At 35.0% G+C, this 21,756-nt stretch overlaps 1 protein-coding gene across 4 annotated transcripts in view; it reads left to right on the top strand.

Annotated features, from left to right (window-relative positions):
* LOC105498962 (vacuolar protein sorting 13 homolog A) overlaps positions 1-21,756 on the top strand; it is a 246,971-nt gene that overhangs the window by 184,422 nt on the left and 40,793 nt on the right. For all 4 annotated transcript variants that reach the window (XR_011612428.1, XM_071077637.1, XM_071077638.1 and 1 more), the window contains exons 55-67: positions 1,327-1,480; positions 2,292-2,438; positions 2,951-3,032; positions 3,920-3,989; positions 5,119-5,224; positions 10,399-10,512; positions 11,730-11,875; positions 13,052-13,133; positions 14,297-14,410; positions 15,248-15,323; positions 15,411-15,574; positions 15,884-15,929; positions 16,036-16,159. Coding sequence is in view for 3 of the 4 variants with exons in the window: in XM_071077637.1 (XP_070933738.1) it covers positions 1,327-1,480; positions 2,292-2,438; positions 2,951-3,032; positions 3,920-3,989; positions 5,119-5,224; positions 10,399-10,512; positions 11,730-11,875; positions 13,052-13,133; positions 14,297-14,410; positions 15,248-15,323; positions 15,411-15,574; positions 15,884-15,929; positions 16,036-16,159 (1,425 nt within the window). In the remaining variant the exon portion in view is untranslated. The remainder of the gene's footprint in view (positions 1-1,326; positions 1,481-2,291; positions 2,439-2,950; positions 3,033-3,919; positions 3,990-5,118; positions 5,225-10,398; positions 10,513-11,729; positions 11,876-13,051; positions 13,134-14,296; positions 14,411-15,247; positions 15,324-15,410; positions 15,575-15,883; positions 15,930-16,035; positions 16,160-21,756) is intronic.

The raw sequence follows: 21,756 nt of genomic DNA, 5'->3' as shown, positions 1-21,756 counted from the left end.
TCCTTGTCTTCCCTCAACTGCTTACATTGGCCAAATGCCTTGAGGCTCTTAGGCCTGGTCTTTTTCTCTTGTGGATTTCAGTTTTATGATTTCAAATACTGCCCAGAATATCTCTCTTATGTATGTCTTCTGTCACCACCTGTCATCTGACCTTGAGACTTCGTATATCCAACTGTGCATGCAAAATCTCTGTTCAGATATTTAAGAGGCTTCTTAAACTTCATATGTATATACCAAACTTTTTATTTTCTCCTTCTACCAAAACCTGCTTTCCAATCAGAGTTAATCAAAAATAGTTCCTTCTAGTTATGCAGCCCAAAAATATTGAAATTGTCTTTGATTCCTCTCTTTATCTTGCACCCCAGACCTAGTTCATCAAGAAGTTCTGTGCTAGTTCTACCTTCAAAGGGCACATAGATGTGTCCACTTTTCTAATATGTCACTGTCAGTAGCCTCATCAGGGCCATCACCATTTTTCATTTGGTTTACTGTAGTAAACTAACAAGTTTTCCCGCTTCTAGTCTTGACTCCACTCTTTTTTTTCCATCCACTTCAACACAGAGTATATTCTTAGCAAAATGTAAGTCAGATTATGTTGCTAGTTGTCTTATAACCGATCAGTGGTATCTCATATCACTCAGAATAAAACTCAGAGTCTTTCCAGTGGTCTACAAGGCCTTACATTATTTGCTCCCCCACTGTAAGTCTTACTTTATTTTCTATTCCTAATGCGTTTCTGACATGCCAGCCTCCTTGCTCTTCTTCATATACTGCAAGTGTGCCTCCTGCTTAAGGTTCTTTGCTTTAGCAGGCCTCTCTACCTGAAATGTTTTCCTCCTCTTGTCTGCTGGATAATTCTCTCAGCTCTTTTAAGGTTGCCAAAATCTCACTTTCTCAGTGAGTCCCCCGTTGGCCACTCTGTTGTAATATTGCAGACCCCACCACTTTACATATTCCAGTTCTCCAGATCCCCCTTGCCCTGTCTACATTTTCTTCTTTCAAAAGCATTTTCACCTCCTACATATTAAATTTTACTAATTTATTTTGTTTACTATTCATTTTCATTCCCCAATGAAAATGAAGCTCCAGAATGACAGAGATGTTCACTGATACAGACAGCCCTAACCCCTAGAATAGTGCGTGAGTAGTAGCTTAATAGGTAGTAGTTGAATGAATTCATGTTTTTAAATTTGTAACATGCTCACTTGTAACTGAGGCTATTGTAAAATTTTACTGAAGGTATTGTAATTCATGTAATACACCAGTTAAAATAAATATGTTAATAAGTTAGTATTAAATACTATGATCTTTGCTTTCTTATATAAGTTCTGATGTGGTTTGGGAGACAAAGCCCAAGAAGAAGGCAAGATGGAAGCCAATGAGTGTAAAGCACACTGAGAAGTTAGAGAGAGAATTTAAGGAATATACTGAATCTTCACCTTCAGAAGATAAGGTTATTGAGTTGGACACTAACATTCCGGTAATATTTTTAAGTACTGATGTGAAGTTTTAATTTTGTATCTGTTGTAGTTTGGTGAATCACTAGTGAAATGTAAGGGAAGTTTGGCTTCCTTATAAAACAAAATAATCAATCATGTCATACATACCTTGTATAAAATGTTTTAAAGAGGTGGTTATCTATATTAAGAAATCAGGCTGGGTGCAGTGGCTCACACCTGTAATCCCAGCATTTTGGGAGACCAAGGAAGGCAGATTACTTGAGGTCAGGAGTTCAAGACCAGCCTTGCCAACATGGCAAACCCTGTCTCTACTAAAAATACAAAAATTAGCCAGGCATGGTGGCAGGCACCTGTAATCCCAGCTACTCAGGAGGCTGAGGCATGAGAATCCCTTGAACCCGGGAGGCGGAGGTTGCAGTGAACTGAGATGGCCCCACTGCGCTCCAGCCTGGGTGACACAGCAAGACTCTGTCTCAAAAAAAAAAAAAAGAAAAGAAAACATTCTTTTAAGATGCTAGATGCTAATGGTCTGCTCTTTGGGTTAGCAGGAAACTTAAAAATGTTTTGTTTTTTCAATGTACTTTCTTTAAGTATTTTATTTTTCCTTTATTCATTTTTATTGTATAAATTTTAGTACATTTATGTAAAAAGTGATACAGCGAAGCATTGTAAGAATTATATGAATATGTGAATTTTATGGACATGGGTTATTAAGATCTAAGTCTAAACCAATACAAAGATTTAGCTTACTGTGAGTTTTTGGTATGAATTTCTAATTGTAGTCATTTATAGATAAATTAATGTTTTCACTTGGGGGGATATATTTTTCAGGTTCGCTTAACACCTACTGGTCATAACATGAAAATTCTGCAGCCACGTGTAATAGCTCTACGAAGAAATTATCTTCCAGCATTAAAAGTGGAATATAACACATCTGCACATCAATCATCATTTAGAATTCAAATCTACAGAATACAGGCAAGTCTTTCTGGAAATATAGGCAAAATTGTATTCTAAAGGAACACAATGAGAAACCAGATCTATTCCCACAGTCTGCTTTATCTAGTATTCAGTTTCAGTGTTGTGCTAGACTTTTTTTTTTTTTGAGACAGTCTCCCTCTGTTGCCCAGGCTAGAGTACAGTGGCAGAATCTCAGCTCACTGCAAACTCTGCCTGCCAGGTTCAAGCAGTTCTCCTGCCTCAGCCTCCTAAGTAGCTGGGATTACAGGTGTGCGCCACCACGGCTGCCTAATTTTTGTATTTTTAGTAGAGATGGGGTTTCACCATGTGGGCCAGGCTGGTCTCAAACTCCTGACCCCAGATGATCCACCCGCCTCGGCCTCCCGAAGTGCTGGAATTACAGGCATGAGCCACCGCGCTTGGCCAGGGCTAGGTAGACTTTGTGATTCTTTTTATTTTTTAAATCCTGTTATTCTGGTCAGGTTGTATAATTGACATATTAATATACTGACATGTTTTTATTTTCTTAGATCCAAAATCAGATACATGGTGCTGTATTTCCCTTTGTGTTTTATCCTGTTAAACCTCCAAAGTCGGTCACCATGGATTCAGGTTTGTTTTTATTTTTAGATTTCCATAAAAGCAGTTGTATTAGCTGTTTGATTTACTTTACTATAAAAATATGAAGTGAAACCATTCTTGGGTTTAATTTTTATAGGATCATTGGAAAATTAAACTGCTTGAAAAAGGACCAGCAAGTACTGTACACAACTAACTTTGATAAGATTTTGAGTAAATCTTGAAGAAAAGATTCATTAGAAACATATATTGAAATTTTTAGAAACGTTAATTTAAAAAGCAGATAATCTGTAAACCTGTGATGTAAAATCCTTTAAAACCTTTGAATGAACAATAAGGAAGTTCAAATCTAGAGTGTTTTCTAACAGCAGAAACTGTCCTATGTTCTCCAAATAAGAATAACTGACAAGTCCTTTCTACCCTTTTCTTTCCCTTTGCCTTTCTTCTTTCCTGCATATCCCTCTTCCCCCTACTTTCTCTTCCCTCCTCACCACCCTACTTAACTTGCTTCTCCCCTTGCTTTCCTACCTCCACCCCACACCACTACCTCTAAAGTATCTCGCGGGGAATACTCTTTATAACTCGCTCAAAAGCTTTTTGGCCAGTATAATGCCTAAGCCCTTCCACCTAGAGGTCCGGAGCAAGTCCCCAGAATCTGTTTTCACAGTTTCCCTGGTGATTCTAATGCATACTTCTAAACCGCTAATTGTAGAATTAGTTATCTTCAGAGTGACTATAGATAGTTTTAAAAACAATGCTGGAGTCTGAAATTAAGATTGTAATAGATCTTGCCAATATCAGTAATTTTAACTGATATTTATTATTTAGTAAATGATTTTCCATTGTGGTGTATATTGGAAGAAAATGCCTACTTTTTACTTAAAGCATCACGGGAGAAATTATGTTTATAACCTTTACAGCACCAAAGCCCTTTACAGATGTCAGTATTGTCATGAGATCTGCAGGACATTCCCAGATATCACGTATTAAGTAAGTGTCTTAATACAGTTCTTGTATATTTATTTAATGTTTGATTTAAATATATGAATTGTTTATACTCTTTAAATGTTAGACAAGTCAAAGATTTAAGCATATTAATTATAAAGGTCAAATAAAAAAATCTATTATAATGTTGTGGCTCACGCCTGTAATCCCAGCACTTTGGGAGACCTAGACGGGCGGATCACTTGAGGTCAGGAGTTCGAGACCAGCCTGGCCAACACAGTGAAACCCCATCTCTACTAGAAATACAAAAATTAGCCAGGTGTGGTGGCACGTGCCTGGAGTCCCAACTACTCAGGAGGCTGAGGCACAAGAATCGCTTGAACTCAGGAGGCAGATGTTGCAGTGAGCTGAGATCGTACCACTGCACTCCAGCCTGGGTGACAGAACGAGACTGTCTCAAAAAAAAAAAAAAAAAAAAAGGAGGGGGGCTCTGGATGAAATGCATCTAGGTATTTCCAGTCGTCGTTTCTGGATTTTGAATATTTATTCTCTTGTATATGTATTTGTTTTTTGTTTGCGGTTGTCTATAATCATATATTGTTTTGAAAAAGGAAAACAATAATATTTTCATCTTCACTCACTACCCATTCCAAGAAATGGAGGATGGACTGAAACATCTATGTAATAATGTCTATCTAGTTTCCCCTTCCTTATCATCAAGATAAACTCTATTTCCTTGCTGTTTAAAATATAGTTTTATTGTGCATGTGTACCTAAACATTATGCCTTTTAGTTTTAATTTTTTAATTTTTAGAAAATTGTTTCAGACTGGAAATAAATGTTGGGACTTGCTTTTGTTCATTCAACATTTTTATTAAAATTTATTCATTTTGTTGTATGTAGCCATAGTTTATTCATTATCACTAATGTGTAATATTCTGCTTTATGACTCCGTATGGCAGTTTACTTATCCATTTCCTCTTTATGGCCATTTTCATATTTTGACTTTGTTGCTGTTATTAACAGTGTTCCATGATTTTTTAAAATTTAGTCAACTAAGTAGTCCTAAGTTTCAGAGTTGTAATATTGATCTCATATTTTTTTCTCATCTAATTTTTGTAATACAGTTGTTAATTGATGATTTTTAAAACATCTTTTCTTCTTTGTAATATAGGTATTTCAAAGTATTGATTCAAGAAATGGATCTCAGGTTAGATCTTGGGTTTATCTATGCTTTAACAGACCTTATGACAGAAGCTGAGGTAACTGAAAATACAGAGGTAAGACTTAAAATAATAACATTTGATGGAAAGGATTAGGGAAGGAGAACTTTAAAAAAAAAGGTTATTATAAATTTTTAAAGACATTAAAATGATTTTGTCCCATTTAAAAAATACAGTTAAACAAATTTTATTACTCTCTTGTGGTACATACCTTTTTAGAAATCTTTTTTTTTTTTTTTTTGAGACGGAGTCTCGCTCTGCCGCCCAGGCTGGAGTGCAGTGGCCAGATCTCGGCTCACTGCAAGCTCTGCCTCCCGGGTTCACGCCATTCTCCTGCCTCAGCCTCCTGAGTAGCTGGGACTACAGGCGCCCGCCACCTCGCCCGGCTAGTTTTTTGTATTATTTTTTTTTAGTAGAGACAGGGTTTCACTGTGTCAGCCAGGATGGTCTCGATCTCCTGACCTCGTGATCCGCCCGTCTTGGCCTCCCAAAGTGCTGGGATTACAGGCTTGAGCCACCGCGCCCGGCCACCTTTTTAGAAATCTTGTTTTCTGATGACAGAAAATCAGCAAACAGAAGGAAAGGCTTGGGGTGAATACCAGGTAGAAAAGGATAATTTATTATGTTCACATCACTTTTTTCCTCTTTTATTTCCCTGGATTACTTTGGCTTTGCTTTCACTTTCATTAATAATTTAGAAATTTAGGGTATGTCCAGGATATTTAATGAGCGAAAAGATAGGAAAATTAAAAGGTGGTATCATCTTGGTGACTGGAAGACCATAAAATCATAGTTATAAAGTAGGTCAGATATAGTCTCTTTTTTACTTGCCCTCATAGATTCATGGGTGGAGAAAGAGCAAATTAATAAGAGTTTATTGAGGTGTAGATCACATACCATACATTTCACCCATTTAAAGGATAGGGTTCAATGACTTTTAATATATTCACAAAGTTGTACAATCATCATCGCTCTCCCATTACGGAACACTTTCATCATCCCCAAAAGTAACTGCCTATGCAGCCACTGATACACTTTGTGTCTGTAGGTTTGCCTGTTCTGAATATTTCATACAAATAGAGTCATACACTGTGTAGTCTTTTGTGAAGGGCTTCTTTGACTTAGCATGATACTTTCAAGGTTCACCTATGTTGTAGCATATATCAGTACTTCATTCCTTTTTATGGTCAAGTGATACTCCGTTATGTCACTTTTTTCATATCAAAAAGTGGATGGGCCACTTTTTGTTTATCCATTTATCTGTTAATGGACATTTGGGTTGTTTGTTTACACATTTTGGCTATTATGGATAATGTAATGAATACTTGTGTACAAGTTTTTATTGGACAAAAACTCTAAAGTCTTAAATGAAACTTTATTTAAACTTAATCACCATGTGATTAAGCAATTCCACTCCTAGGTATATAGCCAAAAGAAATAAAATTTATTAGGAGTGGAATTGCTCAATCACATAGTAACCTTATATTTAATCATTTGGGACTGTTAGACAGTTGTGTAAAGTGCCTCTACCATTTTACATTCTTACCAGAGCGTATAAGGGGTCTGATTTTTCCATATTATCTCCAACACTTGTTATTATCTGTCTTTGATTCTAGCAATCATAGTGGGTGAATGTGAAATAGTTTTTCACTGTGGTTTTGACATGTAATTACCTGATGACTAATGAAGTTGAGCATCTTTGATATGCTGATTATCTTTAATATGTTGATTAGTTAATTTGCATATCTTCTGTGGAGAAATGTCCATTCAGATCCTTTGCTTATTATTTAATGGGTTGTCTTTTTTATTATAAAAGTTCTTTGTATATTCTCGATACAGATCTCTTATCAGATATATAATTTTCAAATATTTTTTCTCATTCTATGTGTTGCTTTTTCACTTTCTTGATGTTGTCTATTGAGGATCAAAAGTTAAAGTTAATGGAGTTCAAATTATTTTTTCGTTTGTTGCTCATGCTTTTGGTGTTGTTTCTAAGAATCCTTAGCTAAATCCAAGGTCAGGAATATTTAGTCTTAACGTTTTAAGAGTTTTAAAGATCTAGCTCTTATGATTAGGTCTTTGATCAATTTTGAGCTCATTTTTGTATATGATGTATAAGGATCCGAATTATTCTTTGGCATGTTGCTATCCAGTTGTCCTATTACCATTTCTTTAAAAGACTATTTGTTCTTTGAATGGTCTTGACACCCTAGTTGAAAATCAGTTAAGAATACACACATGATTTTATTCCATCGATCTATGCATCTGTCCTTGTGCACTGCACACTGTCTTAGTTATCGTTTTGTATTAAGTTTTGAAATTGGGACATATGAATCTTCCTGCTTTGTCCTTCTTTTTCAAGATGGGTTTGGCTGTTCTGAGTCCTTTGGAATTTCATATGAATTTTAGAATCAACTTGTCAGGTTCTTCAAAGAAGTCAGCTGGACATCTGATAGAGACTGCACTGAATCTGTAAATCAATTTGGGAAGTATTGCCATCCTAACAGTATTAGGTCTTTCAGTCCTTGAACAGGACATGTTTATCCATTTATGTAGATTTTTAATTTTTTTTTCAGAGTATAAGTTTTACACTTTTTTCGTTAAATTTATTCCTATGTATTATATTCTTCTTATAGTATTATGAATAAAATTGATTTTTTAATTCCATTTTTGGATTGTTTATTGCTACTGTATAAAAATACAGTTGTTTTTTTATATTGATCTTGTATTTTGCAACCATACTGAATTGTTAGCTCTAATTGTTGTTCCGTATATTCTTTTGGGATTTCTATACGTAAGATCATGTCATCTGAGAGGAGAGGTAGTTTTACTTCATTCTGTCTGATCTGAATGCCTTTGTTTCTTCTTCTTCGGTAGTTGTTGTGGCTAGAAACTGGTGACACGTTGAACAGAAATGCCAAGAGCAGACATTCTTGTTTTGCCTCTGATCTTAGAGGGTAAATTTTCAGTCTTTCAGTATGATGTTGACGCTGGGTTTTTCTTAGACATCCTTTTTCAGGTTCAGGAAGTTCTTTTCTTAGTTGGTTGAGTGTTTTTTAAATTATGATTATATATTTTGTTGTTCTTTTTTCTGCATCTATGGAGATGATTGTACAATTTTTGGGTTTTCTATTGATATGTTTTATTACATTAATTGATTTTTTTTTTTTTTTTTTTTTTTGAGACCTAGTCTCGCTCTATTGCCCAGGCTGGAGTGCAGTGCTGCAAAAGCAATCTCAGCTCACTACAACCTCCGCCTCCTGGGTTCATGCAATTCTCGTTTTTCAGCCTCCCAAGTAGCTGGGATTACAGGCATGTGCCACCATGCCCAGCTAATTTTTGTAATTTTAGTAGAGACAGGGTTTCACCATGTTTCTGTGTTTTTCATTCTGACTCCAGGAAAACCCCTTCTATTTGTCACTTTCTCTGATTTTCTCCTGCAAACTAGTAGGTCTACAGATTAGCCAGTATCTTCTATAAATCAATGACTTTCCTTTTAGTTGTCTTTCACCACATCGGCTGTTTCTGAGAGCACCCTTAGGCTCGAACTGCACTCTGTGTTATAAATGAAATTAGTTCCTTTGGGAAGAGATTAATAGTGATCTGTTTTAAAACCTACTTTCCGCATCAGCAAAAACCTCTAACCCAGGCCTCTGAAGCTGGCGGTGGGGACAGTTGTGACACCCTTCTATTTGAGTAACACCCCAGTTTAGGAGCTGAGCACTATGTGTGGTGGGGTAAGAGGAGCAGCGGACTGAGATGATCTCAGCCTGCCTCGGCTAGCATGGAACCAGCACGTTACAGGCCTGGGCAAGGGTGATCACAACTCTAGTATTCTCAGTGGTTCTGTACCCAAGGCAGAGCTTTTTTACCATGCACAGAGGCTGGACAGAGAAAGGAAGCCCCGCCAGGTGCGGTGGCTCACGCCTGTAATCCCAGCACTTCGGGAGGCCAAGGCAGGCAGATCGCTTGAGGTCAGGAGTTCGAGACCACCCCGGCAACATAGTGAAACCCCATCTCTACTAAAAATACAAAAATTAACCAGACGTGGTGGCAGGTGCCTGTAATCCCAGCTGCTCAGGAGGCTGAGGCAGGAGAATTGCTTGAACCCAGGAGGCTCAAGTTGCAGTGAGCTGAGATCGTGCCACTGCATTTCCAGCCTGGGTGACAGAGCGAAACTCCGTCTCAAAACAAAACAAAACAAACAAAAAACCATAAAGGAAGCCCCCACCTCACAATTGCACTCAACCATAACTTAACCTCAGCAGCAGGTAGCTGGGAACAGGATGAAAAATGCTGACATCCTGTTCTTCCCAGGAAGAAAATCCTCCAATTGACAACTGGGCCAAAAAGGAGCTCTGTGTTCTTGGGTATAGTAGTCTAGAGTAGAATTCTGGCTCATTAGTCTGGGAGAGGGGACAGAGGGAATGGCCTTTGTTAAAATACCACAGGTTCACTTTTCTTACCAAATTTTTTAGGTTTTCTTAAATAGATGTTTCTTCATTTGCTTATGACCTTGCAACCATTCCTAGAGGCCTTAAATTTGTTGCTGCTGCTGTTGTTGTTGTTGTTGTTTAAATTTTATCAGTTTAGCTGGGGTGCTGGTTTGGAGAGCTTCCCATACTGTCATCTCAGAAATTGATTTCCAAATATACTTTTTATAAGGCTATCGTTTTTATGTTTTTATGAATATGTTAAAATAATCTGGGAGCCCATTTTTCAACATATTGAAGTTACTTCAGTCTGAGCATATAGAGAAGTACTGATGAATATCAATAATGAAACCACTAATCAATTAATACAAAATTATTTTCAACACCTTCTTTATTTTATTATATTACTGGTCTGTGTAGGTTGCATTAAAGCAATTACAAGTAGACTACAAAATACAAGTCGACTGTATGATTATGTTTAAAAAAACGAATATACCCAAGAGAGTGTTGATGGTATGGATTAGTGTCATTTTGGGATAAGATTTATAGTCACATGGAGAAAAGCTTAGTGTCTTAATGGTTTGGGTAGAAATATAGAAGATAATGCTTGTCAGTTTGTCAGTGGCAGACAGAACTATCCTAATGATAGAGATGTTACTTTCCCTTCTAAGGCAATCATAAGCAATGTTAAGTGAGTCTAGATCTTATAGAAGAGTTTTGGCAGTGTGTCTGCTATTTGCTTAAATATCTCATGCAGGTAGTTCCATTTAGTTTTAGTATTTTGTGTTCCTTTTATAGGTTGAGCTTTTTCATAAAGATATAGAAGCTTTCAAAGAAGAATATAAAACAGCCTCATTAGTAGATCAATCACAAGTCAGCCTCTATGAATATTTTCATATATCTCCTCTCAAGGTAGGAGAAAGTCGTTTTTATTGTCCTTGATAATCTAGGTAATAGCAAATTGATGTAGCATTTATATTGTGTTCTTTAGTAACACATAAAATCGGTAAATCTACAATTAAACTAATTAACAAAGGAATTACCCTTTTACATTTTTATTTATTTTTAAATAATTTTTTATCATGTGGAGTCACCTACAGCATGTATTTATGTTTATAATTTGACCTAACATTATTTTACCTTGATTTTCTGTTAAGCTGTTAGGTGACAGTTTTCAAAATTTTGCATATGATGATTTGTGTATTAGTTTTAAAGTAATTTTTAAAGCAGCCCTAAGAACTGAAGATTGAATGGTATCAAATCTAAGTTAGTTTTTAATGCAAAATTCCTATAAGCTAATTATACAAATAATTGAAGAAAATTATTAACCATATATGTCGAGTATATGCAATACAATAAGAGTATTGCATATACTCGACATATATGGTTAATATATGTATGTGCAATACAATACAGAAGTGTTTTTTAACTGGCTATTAACTTGTGAAATAATTGAAACATACACTTTTGGAAATACAAATGCCTTTCAACTTATGACAGAGTTACGTCTCAGTAAAACCATCATAAGTTGAAAATCTTTTAAGTCAGAAATGCATTTAATACACCTAACCTACTGAACATTAAAGCTTAGCCTAGCCTCTTACACATGCTCAAAACAACTGGGCACAGTCATCTAACACAAAACCTATTTTCTAATAAAGTTATTATAAAGAATTTTGAATCAAAATTCAAAGTGCAGTTTCCACTGAAGGTGTATTGCTTTTACAGCATTGTAAACTTGAAAAATCATAAGTCAGACATAATTCATATACATATGGTCCCCATCATAAGTTGGGACCATATGTATTTGCATCATTTTCAACAGCTTCAACTTTTAGATTTTTAATGTTATTAACAAATATATAAAAATTAGTATTTTCTTAGGTTTACCAAAAGAATGGGATAGGATTAAATATTATGCAATCTTAAATTGTTGAATTGAAGATTTAAATAGAGCTATGTTAGATTTTAAATTTCTTCATATTTCTACTTAGTAATTTTAACATAATCCAGATAACTTTGAAATCTTATTTATGGTGTAGTGAATTTAAAATTAAACTGTTTTTTAAGAGTTAAAATTGTCAATATGAAGAAAATACTTTTAAATATATATCTCTTTATCTTTTTAGTTACATTTAAGTGTTTCACTGAGTTCGGGCGGAGAAGAAGCTAAAGATTCAAAACAAAATGGAGGACTGATTCCAGTTCATTCTTTAAATCTTTTGCTGAAGAGTATTGGTGCCACACTGACAGATGTACAAGATGTCGTTTTTAAGTATGTTTAATATTCAAATCTGTAAATTGATGAAAATATTTCTATTTTATATGTACCTAAAAATTTCATAAATGAAAAAGTGTGTAAAGTACATTACAGATCATAGGCAAAATGAGGTTTTCTATTTAAGTGAGGTACAATCTGAATAACACAGAACGTATGGTTTGCTCACCCCTAATTACAGAATTATTAAATAATTTCCTTAAGAAAAAGAGACATAGGCCATGCAAGTTGTACGTTTTGAAAGATCTTTCTGGCTTAGGGAAGGATAGGATGTGTATGCCCGAAGATATGGTGTCTGAAATGTATGGCTTTAAAGCTAATAGGAATAAGCCTCTTCAAAGCATATGCAACTAGAACAGAATGAATGCAATAATAGGGGAAATGAAAGGATCAATTTTAAATGTTGTAACCAGGAATTTATATTTTAATGTGAGTCATAATGAAGCTCATAGAGTGGCTGACCAAAGAGATTCAGAGTGTCTGAGTTGAGACTTTAGAAGAGAATAACCATTTCAAGTAGCATCTAGAATTGATTATTAAGAACAGTTGTAAGAATTAACAAGTCCAACACAAGGTAACACTGAACCTAGATAAAGTTAAGTTAGTGTCAAATAAAAGTACACAGGTATGACGTTAGCAGAAATAGGATTCCACTTAGCAACAAGAAGCATAGAGCTTTTCAGTTACTGTATCAGGTATATACTATGGATGGGTTATAAGTAAGCTAATCTTAGAATATATATTCTGTGAATGGGGTTGTAAGTAAGCAGGCAAAACCTGCTGTAACTGAACCTGGCCATTCTTGAGCAACCTCTTTATCAGTGTGTCAGACATTTTCTATGTGGGCCATGATAGGACAGAATGGTGAAATAAAGTTCTAGTGAAATCCCATTGTAGTACATGAGTGGGATTCAGAGGATCTCAGAATTTTCTAAATTACATGAAAATTTATGTGTACTGGTGACTTTTCTGAAGATAAGATCCATGTCTTTTATCAGATTCTTAGAGGGTTCTTTGATTAGAATATGCAGAGATGTATATAAAAAGTAGATTTCCTGATTGGCATGGGAAAATGTACTAGAAGGATTCTAAAGAAAATAAAGCCATTCATTAATATTAAAAATACTTTCTCCATACACATGTACAGACAATATATTTTTATGCTTTTTTCAGGCTTGCATTTTTTGAACTCAACTATCAGTTCCATACAACATCTGACCTACAGTCTGAAGTCATAAGACACTATTCAAAACAGGTTTGTCTAAGATTATCTTACAGAAGCGACAGAGTGACGCAGACTAGTAAAACCTTTTGTGTCTCTACATATATAATGTAGAATTGTCGAGGAACTAAGTAGCCATTTTCAAATTATTAAAGCATGCGTATTTTCCTCAGAATTGTAAAAAGAAATTGAGCTCAACCACTATTTGAATTTTTTGTCCTTATATTTTTTAGCCACTGACAGAAATTTTTTCTGGATCAGCATGGACTGGAAATAAATAAATCTTTAAATAAAATATTAACTAATTTATCACACTTAAGTAAAAATGGGTTCAAGGAAACTATTAGTAACTAACTGATGAACATGGGATATTTTTAGCGTAACTAGTTAAGTCAGCCAGATATATTTTTTTAACAGATGTTTTTCCACTTCTAGAGAGACTCTTGTGTTTTAGGATATAACTTACAGAGTATCTGATAGAGCTATGGTATGACAGATCACTGAACATGACTCAGGAGATTTGGATTTATCCTACTTTTGCCATATACCCACTATGTGACCCCTGGGTATCATCTGACTTGTATGTTTCTCCAATCTGTAAAATGGTGGTAGTAATGACAATGATCACAGATAATTATAAAAGTGAAAGTATTTTAAATATTCTAGAGCTTTACATGAGTATAATGTCATATTATTTTTAATACTATAATACCAAATTACTTTTTAAAACCTAAGAATAGCAATCAATAGGCCTGGCATGGTGGCTCACGCCTGTAATCCCAACACTTTGGGAGGCTGAGGCTGGCGGATCACTTGAGGCCAGGAGTTCGAGACCACCCTGGCCAACATGATGAAACCCCATCTCTACTAAAATCACAAAAATTAGCCAGGCCTGGTGGTGTATGCCTGTAGTCCCAGCTTGAGAGGGGGAGGCACAAGAATTGCTTGAACCCGTGAGACAGAGATTGCAGTGAGCTGAGATGGCGCCGCTGCACTCCAGCCCTGGGCAAAAGAACAAGACTGTCTCAAAAAGAGAAAAAAAAAGAGTAGTGATTAATAAAATGAGATGATTTAGGAGTTGATGTTGGCATTAAAGGTGTTAGCCTGAGAAAACTGGGTGTGTGTTTTAAATAACCTATAAGAAAAAAAATAGATCTAATCATCTGAATTGATTAATGTTCATGTTTTATTTTTAGGCCATTAAGCAGATGTATGTACTCATTCTTGGACTTGATGTTTTGGGAAATCCATTTGGCTTAATTAGAGAATTTTCTGAAGGTGTAGAAGCATTCTTTTATGAACCTTACCAGGTAAAATAGTTATTTTTGTGGTTGTGCAATATGTCACTGATACTTTTGAATAGATAATACATTTCTGTTGTTGAGTTAATAAGTGCAAACATTTTGGAACACACATACAAAAGGACATTATTTTGCAGCAAACAATGGTAAGAGGTTTTGGGGGACATTTTTACCTTTTTCCTCAAAATTTAAACTTAAGGTTTTGTTAAGCTATGCTGAATTGTAAGTGTTCTCTTGGAATATAAAAGGTGGATAAAGTAGAAAGAAGATCACCATGTCTTGCTTTGCACAGTAGTGTGGAACTGTAAAAATAATCATGCAGACTGACACCAGGCCAAGCAATCTTAAAAATCAATGGGAAAAAGTATGATTGTTCTATGTCCTTTAAAACTTTTTCTCAAAAAGCCTCCTACTTTCACTTTTAAATGTATAGGAGAATAAAAGATAAAGTAAAATTAATATTGATTTTGTATACTGTAATTAAAAACATTAAAAGCATTAAGAATTTTAAAGTGTTTTATTTATTTGAAATTTTTATCAAGAGTAGTTTGAACTGTGCTTGCATTTTCCTCATAAACTTGCAATATGGATCAAGCATCTTTCTGTCTTTGTTGAGTTGTCATACTCCTTTCTAAGGGTCAGCCTCTAACATATATCCTTCACACTTTCAGTATCCAGAAATATCCCTAGGAATCCTTTTAATGTGAAACTTTTTGCTGATATCACTTCCTCTGGGACAAAATTATCCATTTTTGTTACTACCTCTTTCCTCGTATATATCTGTAAGCTCATCTTTAAAAGTGTATATAACTCACTCACTCATTTATTTATTATTTGGCCCTTTAGGGAGCCATCCAGGGACCTGAAGAGTTTGTGGAGGGAATGGCACTAGGACTTAAGGCACTAGTTGGTGGAGCTGTTGGTAAGAAACAGAATATCTACCAAATATTTTTGTGCTAGAAAGTAATGGTATCATTACTTTTACTAAAGATAAAATAATTTCTGTTAGGTGGATTAGCGGGTGCTGCCTCCAAAATCACCGGTGCTATGGCTAAAGGGGTAGCAGCTATGACCATGGATGAAGACTACCAACAGAAGAGAAGAGAAGCCATGAATAAGCAACCAGCTGGTTTTAGAGAAGGCATCACTCGTGGAGGAAAAGGCTTAGTTTCTGTAAGAAATTTCACAGGGTTGTGAAGAGTTGGGGAAATATCTTTTAAACCTACATTTTGTGAATAAGGAAATAGACATGATTCTCACTCCTTAAATTATTATTTGGATATTTTAAGAGCAGTGGGTGGTAGCATATAAAACATGTCAGTAGCCTCCAAAAACATTCTGTTTAAATAAAATACTTAGGAGATCTGTTAATTCTTTTGATATATAAAAAGCAGAACTCTGTATTTTTTGCGTAAGCCAAACTTGGTTCTTCTAGGCATCATAAAAAAGTATTATAAATTTTCAATTGTGTTTTCCTTCTAGGGATTTGTTAGTGGCATAACAGGAATTGTTACAAAACCAATCAAAGGTAAGTATAGTAGTTCCTTTGCGTGATGTATATTACCAAGTCTTTCTAAGTTTATTCTGTTTTCATTCTTGGATGCGATTGTCAGAAACTCTTTTTTTTTTTCCAGGAGCTCAAAAAGAAGGAGCAGCTGGTTTCTTTAAAGGTGTTGGGAAAGGTTTAGTGGGAGCAGTAGCAAGGCCAACTGGAGGCATCATAGACATGGCTAGCAGTACATTTCAGGGAATAAAAAGGTAAATCCTCTTTGGTGTTAAGATATACGTTAAAATGCTTAAGCCATGAGAAATGAAACTTACCTGCTTTTTGGCTTCAGGCATTTAGTTATTGTCTTTGTTTTGTGCTGCTATAACGTACCACATAATATTGCAGACTGGGTAATTTATAATGAACAGAAATTTATTGGCTGACAGTTCTGGAAGTTAAAAGTCCAAGGTTGAGAGGCCGCATCTGGCCATGGCCTTTTTACTGTGTCATCCCATGGCAGAAGGACAAAGAGAGGGCAAGAAAAAAAAAGGGAACCAAAGTCACCCTTTTATAAGGAACCCACTCCCACAGCAACAGTATTAATCCATTCATGGGGGCAGATCCTCATGGCCTAATTTCTTCTAATTAGGCCCCACCTCCTGACTGGGGATTAAGTTTCCAACTTAATCCTTGAGGGGGCACATTCAATCCATAGCAGTCATCAGCACTACAATATGGCAGGTTGCATATGGTCTTCCTAATTCTTTTTGATATTTTTTAAGTTGCTGCCATTGCATTGTTTCAACCCTATGGAGTTCCCCTTTATTTTTCATTCATTCCTAGCATGCTTACAGGAGCAGTTTGGCAAGTTAAGCAAACTCAGTTATCTTAGTTTAAATACATTAATGCTATACATATCAATTATAAAATTAGCAAATATAATCTATATCCTTTTTATGAAATGAAGAATGGCATTTTGTATTTCTTGGTTCAAACTAAGTTTGTCTTCATCCTTCCTTTATTATCTTATTTTGTTATAAGTTGTTATAGTAGTCCTTCTTGATCTGCAGGGATCTGCAGTGGATGCCTGAAACCTTGGATAGTACCGAGCCCTATATATACTGTGCTTTCTCCTATACATACACATCCATGATGAAATTTAATTTAAAATTAGGCTCAGTAAGAGATTAACAATAATAAAATCAGACAATTATAACAATATACTGTAATAAAATAAAATAAATGTTACTTGAACACAAGCACTGTGATACTGCAATAGTCATTCTGATAACTAACTGAGACGGCTACTGTGTCACTAATGGACTGGTGGTGTATAAAGCATGCATATGCTGGACAGAGGGATGATTCATATCCCAGGAAGGACAAAGCAGGGTGGCAAGAAATTTTATCACGCTATTCAGAATGGCATGCAATTTAAAACTTAGGGATTGTTTATTTCTGGAATTTTCCATTTAATATTTTTGGACCACAGTTGACCATGGATAACTGACACTGCAGAAAGCAGAACTGTGGATAAGTGGGTACTAGTGTATATGCATTCCCTTTCTCTTCCTTTATGCAGGTAATTTTAATACATATTCTTTTTTCCTCCAAATTTAATTTAGTGTAAGGCTGAAATTTAGTAGTTTCATTATTGTTACCTCTGTCCTAGAAATTTGTAACACATATAACAGATGATAAAATTAATGTTAATGAGACCTATCTCAGAAAGTTAGGTGGGTGGCTATCTTCCTAATCTTTTTCCTTTGTGTTTTCTCTTGCTTTCTGCTCTATAGGGATATGTATTGTCATCATATGAGCTATTCCTCTTAAGCCAGTATTTCATACTGGTTACCATAATTGAGTGTTTCTGGTTTTGGCATTTAGAATTAAGATGGGGAAAAAAGGAATCATTCTCCTGTACCTGTAACTTTAGTTTCATAAATATAATGTGTTGAGTCGTAGTCGTCAGAGAAGCTCAAAAGTCAATGAAACATAAGGAATTTGAACCATGTAAAGGCTTCCGCCAAAAGCTACTAGAATTACCTTCCATTTATCTAAAACCTTATAATTCTATACCCAACTGTATTACCTTTAGGGATTGAGGGCATAATGACACATTTTTAGAAAAAATAATAAAGACTAAGAACTATTAAAGGATGTACTTGTGAAAAAAGACACTGAAAATAAAAGGAGGAATGGCTTACAAGATTGAAATGTAAAAATATAAATTGGAAAATCTAATTGAGCTACATGAAAGCAACATTGGAAACAAATTATTAAAAAATAATAAAATGCAGTTTGGGGAGAGAATGATTGGCATTAAATATTGTCATTTGTAAAGAGGATGTACTTACTAATATTAGATGAAACAGACATTAAGGCAATAAAAGCATTATTTGGGATAAATAAGGTAATTAGGTAATGATAAAAAGAACTACTAAGTAGGAAGATAGTAACAATTTCAAACTTCTACTCAGTTCGTAAAATTGCCTTAATTTTTAAAAGCACAACTTGACAAAACTGTAAGAACTTTTCAAATGTACAATAATCGTGGAAGAACTTAATATTTTTCTCAATAATTGATAGATCAGGAAGACAAAATGAAAGTAAGTAAATTTTATCTGAATACAGTTAACAAGCTACCTAATACAAATGTAAATAATGATTCAGCACATTTTAGGGAGCGTTGTCTATGATATAGACACTTCTGATCATTTGAGGGGCCAGCAATGAACACAACTGGCAATGGTCCTGTGTTTGTACAGCTTACATTCTAGTGGGAGAGGAGTAGACAAAAATAAGCAACTGATAAATATATGATATGCTAAATGGTGAAAAATAAAGCAGATTAAAGGAAGTAGGGAGATGCAAAATGGTAGGGAGGAGGGTTGCTGTTTTACATATTCAGTGATCAGGGATGCTTAACTCGTAAGATTATATTTGAGGAGAGACCTGAAAGAAGTAAAGGGTGAGCCATGTGAGAAGAATGTCCCAGGCAGAAGTAACAGCAGTTAAAAAGCCCTGATGCAGGAACATGCTTGGCCTATTTGAGAAACAGCAAAACTAGTGTGCCTGGAGTAGAGTGAGGAACGGGGAAAGTTGACAAAGACGTTACCAGGGAACATGCAGGGGATCACATCACGTAGAACTTGGCAAGCCTCTGTAAGGACTTAGGCTTGTGCTTAAGATGAGAGGCCATTGAAAGGTTTTGAGCCAGAGAAATGTGAGCTGGCTGCTGCCTTGAGGCCTAACCACAGGGGACTAGGGTGGAAACAACACTTAAAAGGCTTTTGCAGTAATCCACGTGAGTGATAATGGTGATTCGAGTGATAATGGTGATTCGACTATTACAGTACTAGAGGTTATGTTCTGCGTGTATTTTAAAGGTAGTGTTAATAGGATTGGTTGATAAATTGGATGCAGGATATGAAGGAAAGAGAATCGTGAAGAATAATTCTGAAGTTTTTATGTGTAGCACTGGAAGGGTGAGGTTGTCATTCTTTTTAGGGAAAGAGAGGGTATTAGACATTTCCTTTTGAATATATTAAGCTTACAATATCTCTTAGACATCCAAATGGAGACATCACGTCATTGTTGAGTAGAGGAGTTTGAAGTATAAGGGAAAGATCCAAGCTAGAGGTAAAAATTCAAGATTTGTGAGCCTATAATAAGGTGTTTGAAACCATGAGATTGGATCACCAAGGGAATGAGACTGAAAAGAGAAAAATAAGGTCCAAGAACTTGGCTTTTAGGCACACCATCTCTTAGAAGTTGGGGAAATGAGGAAGACCCAGAAAAGGAGACTAAAAAGAAATGGTCATTAAGTTACCTAAAAAATGTTGTCAATTTCTACAAAAAAGGTAGCTGGGTTTTTGATGCAGATGGCATTGAATCTGTAGTTCCATTTGGGGAGTGTAGCTATCTTAACAGTATTATCTTTTATTCCATGAAAATGCAACATCTTTCCATTTATTTAGGTCTTCTTGAATTGCTTTCAATAATGTTTTACAGTTTGTAATGTGCAAGTCTTATACTTCTTTTTAAAAACTTATTCCTATTTTATTTTTGATGCTGTTTTAAATGGAATTGTTTTCTTAATTTTATTTTTGGATTGTTTATTGCTGGTGTGTTGAATCTAACTTTTTTTTTTTTTAATATTTATCTGAGTTTCTACAATCTTACTAAACTTGTTTATTAGCTCTAATGGTTTTGTAGGTTCTTTTGGGGTTTCTATATGAAAGAGTGTATCATCTGAGAACTAAGGTAACTTTACTTCTTCCTTTCTGATCTGGATGCTTTTTTTCTTGCCTAGTTGTCCTGGCTAGAACCTCTAGTACAATGTGAACTAGAAATGCTGAGAGAATAGACATGCCTATATTGCTTCTAATCTTAGGGGGAAAGCTTTCAGATGTTTGCCATTAAGTGGATGTTAGCTATAGGTTTTTGTGTCTTTATCATGGAAAGATGTTAGATGTTATCAAATGCTTTTTCTGTATCATTAAGTTGATAATTGTGTTTTCCTTTGTTTTATTAATGCAGTATAATACATTATTTGAGTCTGATCTTAAACCAGTATTGCACACCTGGGATAAGTCCCATTTGGACATAATGTCTAATCATTTTTGTATTTTACTGGACTTGGTTTGATAGTATTTGGTCGAAGATTTTTGTGTGCATATTTATAAGGGATATTGGTCTGTGGTTTTCTTGTGATGTCTTTGCCTGATTGGGGTATCAGGGTAATATTGTCCTCACAGAATGATTCAGGAAGTGTTCCCTCCTCTTCAAATTTTTGGAAGACTTTGTGGAGCATTGATGTTAATTAAAAAAAATTAGGAGAATTGATCAGTGAAACCATCTGCCTCTTACTTTTATTTCTGGTGAGTTTTAAAATTACAAATTCACTCTCTTTACTTGGTAAAGGCCTAGTTAGGCTGTTTCTTGAGTCATTGTCAGTAGTTTTTATAGGAATTTGTTCAGTTCATCTAGATGATCTAATTTGTTGATATATATTTATTGATCATAGTAAGTATTTACTAGTATTCTCATATAATTATTTTTCCCTTATGTAGTATTTATTCCTAGTATTCCCTTGTAATTATTTTTTGTTTCTGTAAGATTGGTAGTAGTATTCCCTCTTTAATTCCTGTTATTAATAATTTGGGTCTTCTTTTTTTTCTTTATCTGTTTAGTTGATGGCTTGTCATTTTTGTTGTCCTTTTCAAAGAACCAGTTTTTAGTTTCATTGATTATATTTTTTCTATTCTCTATTTCTTTTATCTCTGCTCTAATTTTTATTATTTTCTTCCTTCTGCTAGCTTTAGGTTTAGTTTGCTTTTTCTACTTCTCAACTTGTGAAGTTATATTATTGATTTCAGACCTTCTTTTTTAATGTAGACATTCACATTTATAAATTTCCCTCTGAGCACTGTCTTTGCTGCATCTTATAAGTTTTGGTATATTGTATTTTTGCTTTTATTTGTTTCAAAGTAGTGAATTTCTCTTGTGATTTTTTTCTTTGACATTTTGTTATTTATGCTTCTATATTTTAATTTTCACACACTTTTAAATTTCATAAATTTCTCTTATTTACACATTTCTAGTTTTCTTATGTGTGGTCAGATATCATACTTGTATATTTTCAGTACTTTTTTTTTTCCTTTTTTTTTTTGAGATAGAGTCTCACTCTGTTGCCCAGGCTGGAGTGCAGTGGCGTGATTTTGGCTCACTACAACTTCTGCCCCCCAGGTTCAAGCGATTCTCCTGCCTGAGCCTCCTGAGTAGCAAAAGGCACACACCATACCCAGCTAGTTTTTTTTTTTTGTTTTTTGTTTTTTTGTTTTTTGAGACAGAGTTTCACTCT

The sequence above is a fragment of the Macaca nemestrina genome, chromosome 14 (genome assembly GCF_043159975.1).
Source record: "Macaca nemestrina isolate mMacNem1 chromosome 14, mMacNem.hap1, whole genome shotgun sequence".
In the NCBI taxonomy this organism is placed as follows: domain Eukaryota; kingdom Metazoa; phylum Chordata; class Mammalia; order Primates; family Cercopithecidae; genus Macaca; species Macaca nemestrina.
This window is presented reverse-complemented; position numbering and strand designations above follow the sequence as displayed.